Genomic DNA, 2,702 nt, shown 5'->3' on the forward strand with positions numbered 1-2,702 from the left:
ATCCTCAAGGGCAGAAAGATTTAACTTTTTTTCTGGTATTGATTAGACTTGAGAATGTACAGATAGTTGGGTAGGAGTGAGGTCTCAGAGACAGTGCTGTGAGCTGCATGTAAATTCTCCTCCTCTTCACTAGGGGCACTGTCAGCATCCAGGTGCTGCCTTTCTGCCCCACAGCATTGTTTGTACCTTAAAGAAGGATGGTTATGCAGACTGTGAGGTCAGTACTGTTCATGTTGAGGGGTGAACTTCCTCTTCCCTCAGCATAATTATCACCCCCAGAGAAACTCCTATTGCTTGTACCTCCTACAATAAACCCAAAGCCATCGTAGGCGTCACATTCCCTGTACTTTGTTCTTCATCATTCTCTCTTCCTTATACTCAGCTGGCTGTTACCCAATACCTAGGACTCTGTCTTCTGAGATGCATTAGACACTAGAGGAGTCATAGATAAATGAAACTGATGGGCTAATCCATGTTAAAATCCGAATGGCCAACATCAGCTCACTGGAGTCACTCCTCTCGACAGAACCAGCACTTTAGGGATTACACCTTAATTCCTTGTATCAGTTAGAGATGGATCATGGGAATATGAATTTCTCAAGGACATCAGACTTTACACATTTGGAGTGAAGAAGTCTATGGAAGGCTTTTGGCTCTCTTCTGTGTGGTGGGCTGGCAGTCCTTTCATCCCTGTGTGGCAATAGTCAGGAAGAAGTATATTACCAAAAAAAAAACCTGGGAAAGAGCAAGGACAAATTGCAGCCTGTGAAGACAGGCTATAGCTTGTCTTCCTCTTGTCACCTCACAGTTCAGTGGCAGGTGGCTTGCAGAAGCTTGTGTCCTTTACACAAAGAGAAGCTGAGGGAGCGATAGGCCTGGCTGCCCATACCAAGGTGAGCAGATCAATAACTGAATGTGTGAGCTGTAGGGGCACCTGGTACCCTACACCTTCAGAGTTTATTAGGTTGCTGCTTTACTTTCATCTTCAGATTCTTATGTAAACTTCTCTTGCAGTCAACTCAATCTCAAACCATATAGGAAAGGTAACTCTGGGAAACATGGCTCAGGCTTAGTCAGGTTGACATAGTACAAAATCCTCCAGTCCCTAAAATCAGTATAAAAAGGTAGCTTTTCAGATCCATTTACTGGCTATTAAAGATGCTGATGTGGGGAGATAAATGTGGGAATGTAAAGAGATAAGGGGTGGAGAGGAAGCGAGCTTTCTTGGTGATCCTCAGAGCAAGTCTATAGAAGATCAATAGAAAACCCAGATAGGTGCGAAATATGATCATGTATCCAAATGTTTTTAAATATGTGTCCAGAAAGAAAACCCTGTGATTGGGCCAGAGTTATGTCTGAGGGGTGCCGAAGGACACCCAAGGATTTGTAAGTGCTCAGGCTTCCTCTCGAGACCATGGCAACCCCTAATCCCATTCCATCCTCCTCTCTCCTCTGAGTGCTGGGTAGGCAGTCCCAGGGGGAGGAAGCCATGGGAGACAGGGACAAGTATAACGAGAAGCACCCCAAGGGCCCTAGAGGGGGCCCCCTAAAGGCACATTCACCAGCTTTCTTCTTTGGCAGAAGCCAGTTAGTTCCCAGTGTTCTAGAATGGAATGGAACAATGAGGCTTTATGCCACTAAAGCGGTAGGCTTGTTTCAAGAGGCATTTCCTCTCTGTGGGGGAGCAGTGGGTGGGGCAAAACGATAAAAGTTGGTGGAAGGCAACTCTATCCAAAGTCCAGACCTTGAGGTGGCCCTAGAAGGACGTGCCTGTGTTTTACTCTTCTCACTTTCATTAGATCGATTTGTGACTCAATGGGAACCTTTATCGGTCACGTGTATCCAGGGTTGTTCCTACTCGCATATGGACTGTATCGAGCGGTAGTGGTCTCCAAAGCTGTGATATTCAGTGACTCTTTTCCGGATCCTTCTTTGCCTCCCAAGAATAAGGGGAGATGGGCCAGGCTGTGGAAAATGTCCCACAGAGGTTTGCTGAAGATGCTGGCCGGCTTTGGCTTGATGGCGTACGAGATCAGCTGTGTTGAGAGAGGATTGACGCTGATGAACAGGGACCTGCCACCAAGATTCATGTACGCCAAACAGTGGCAGCACCTCACCATGTTCATCCTCCTCACCCTCAACGGCTGTATAGACATCATGAGCAAAAACTTGCTGCCCCAACGCTGTGTGCCCCTAGAGAAAGGGATCTTGGTGCTGACCTTTTATGTGCTCCTGCTGCTGTTGGTGTCGCATGTCCAGGACTCCGTGGGGGTGGAGATGCATGTTCACTCTCTGCTCATCTTGGTGGTGTTGCTGCTGATGCTGGTGTTCACCGCCAAGCTGTGGGCTCCAGACACGTTTCAACTCGCTGTGATCGAGACCTTTCTGTTTCAGATGATGGGTTCCTGGCTGGTACAGGCGGGCTTCATTCTGTACAAACCAGTCTCTGGCTACCCATGGGAGGATGATAACATTAGTGACATCATGTTTGTTACCACCTTCTTCTGCTGGCATGTGATGATCAATGCTTTGTGCCTGCTGGGAATCTATGGAATGTCTTCCTTTTGGCATCGTTGCTATCATCCTAGCTGGAAGCTGACGGGGTCCAGAGAAGCTCCAGGTTACATATACTCCAGGAGACCCCTCTACCAATTGCTACAGGAAGTGGAGCAGTCAGAGAAAGATGACCAGGCTCTGCTTTC

At 47.5% G+C, this 2,702-nt stretch overlaps 1 protein-coding gene across 1 annotated transcript in view; it reads left to right on the top strand.

Moving 5' to 3' along the window:
• Positions 1-1,625: 1,625 nt before the first annotated feature.
• Positions 1,626-2,702, top strand: part of TEDDM1 (transmembrane epididymal protein 1) — a 9,659-nt gene continuing 8,582 nt past the window's right edge. Inside the window, exon 1 of the mRNA XM_010853132.1 lies at positions 1,626-2,696. Within this exon, the coding sequence (XP_010851434.1) occupies positions 1,816-2,696 (881 nt within the window). The 5' untranslated portion in view covers positions 1,626-1,815. The remainder of the gene's footprint in view (positions 2,697-2,702) is intronic.

This window comes from Bison bison, unplaced genomic scaffold (genome assembly GCF_000754665.1).
Source record: "Bison bison bison isolate TAMUID 2011002044 unplaced genomic scaffold, Bison_UMD1.0 scf7180017864322, whole genome shotgun sequence".
Lineage (NCBI taxonomy): Eukaryota > Metazoa > Chordata > Mammalia > Artiodactyla > Bovidae > Bison > Bison bison.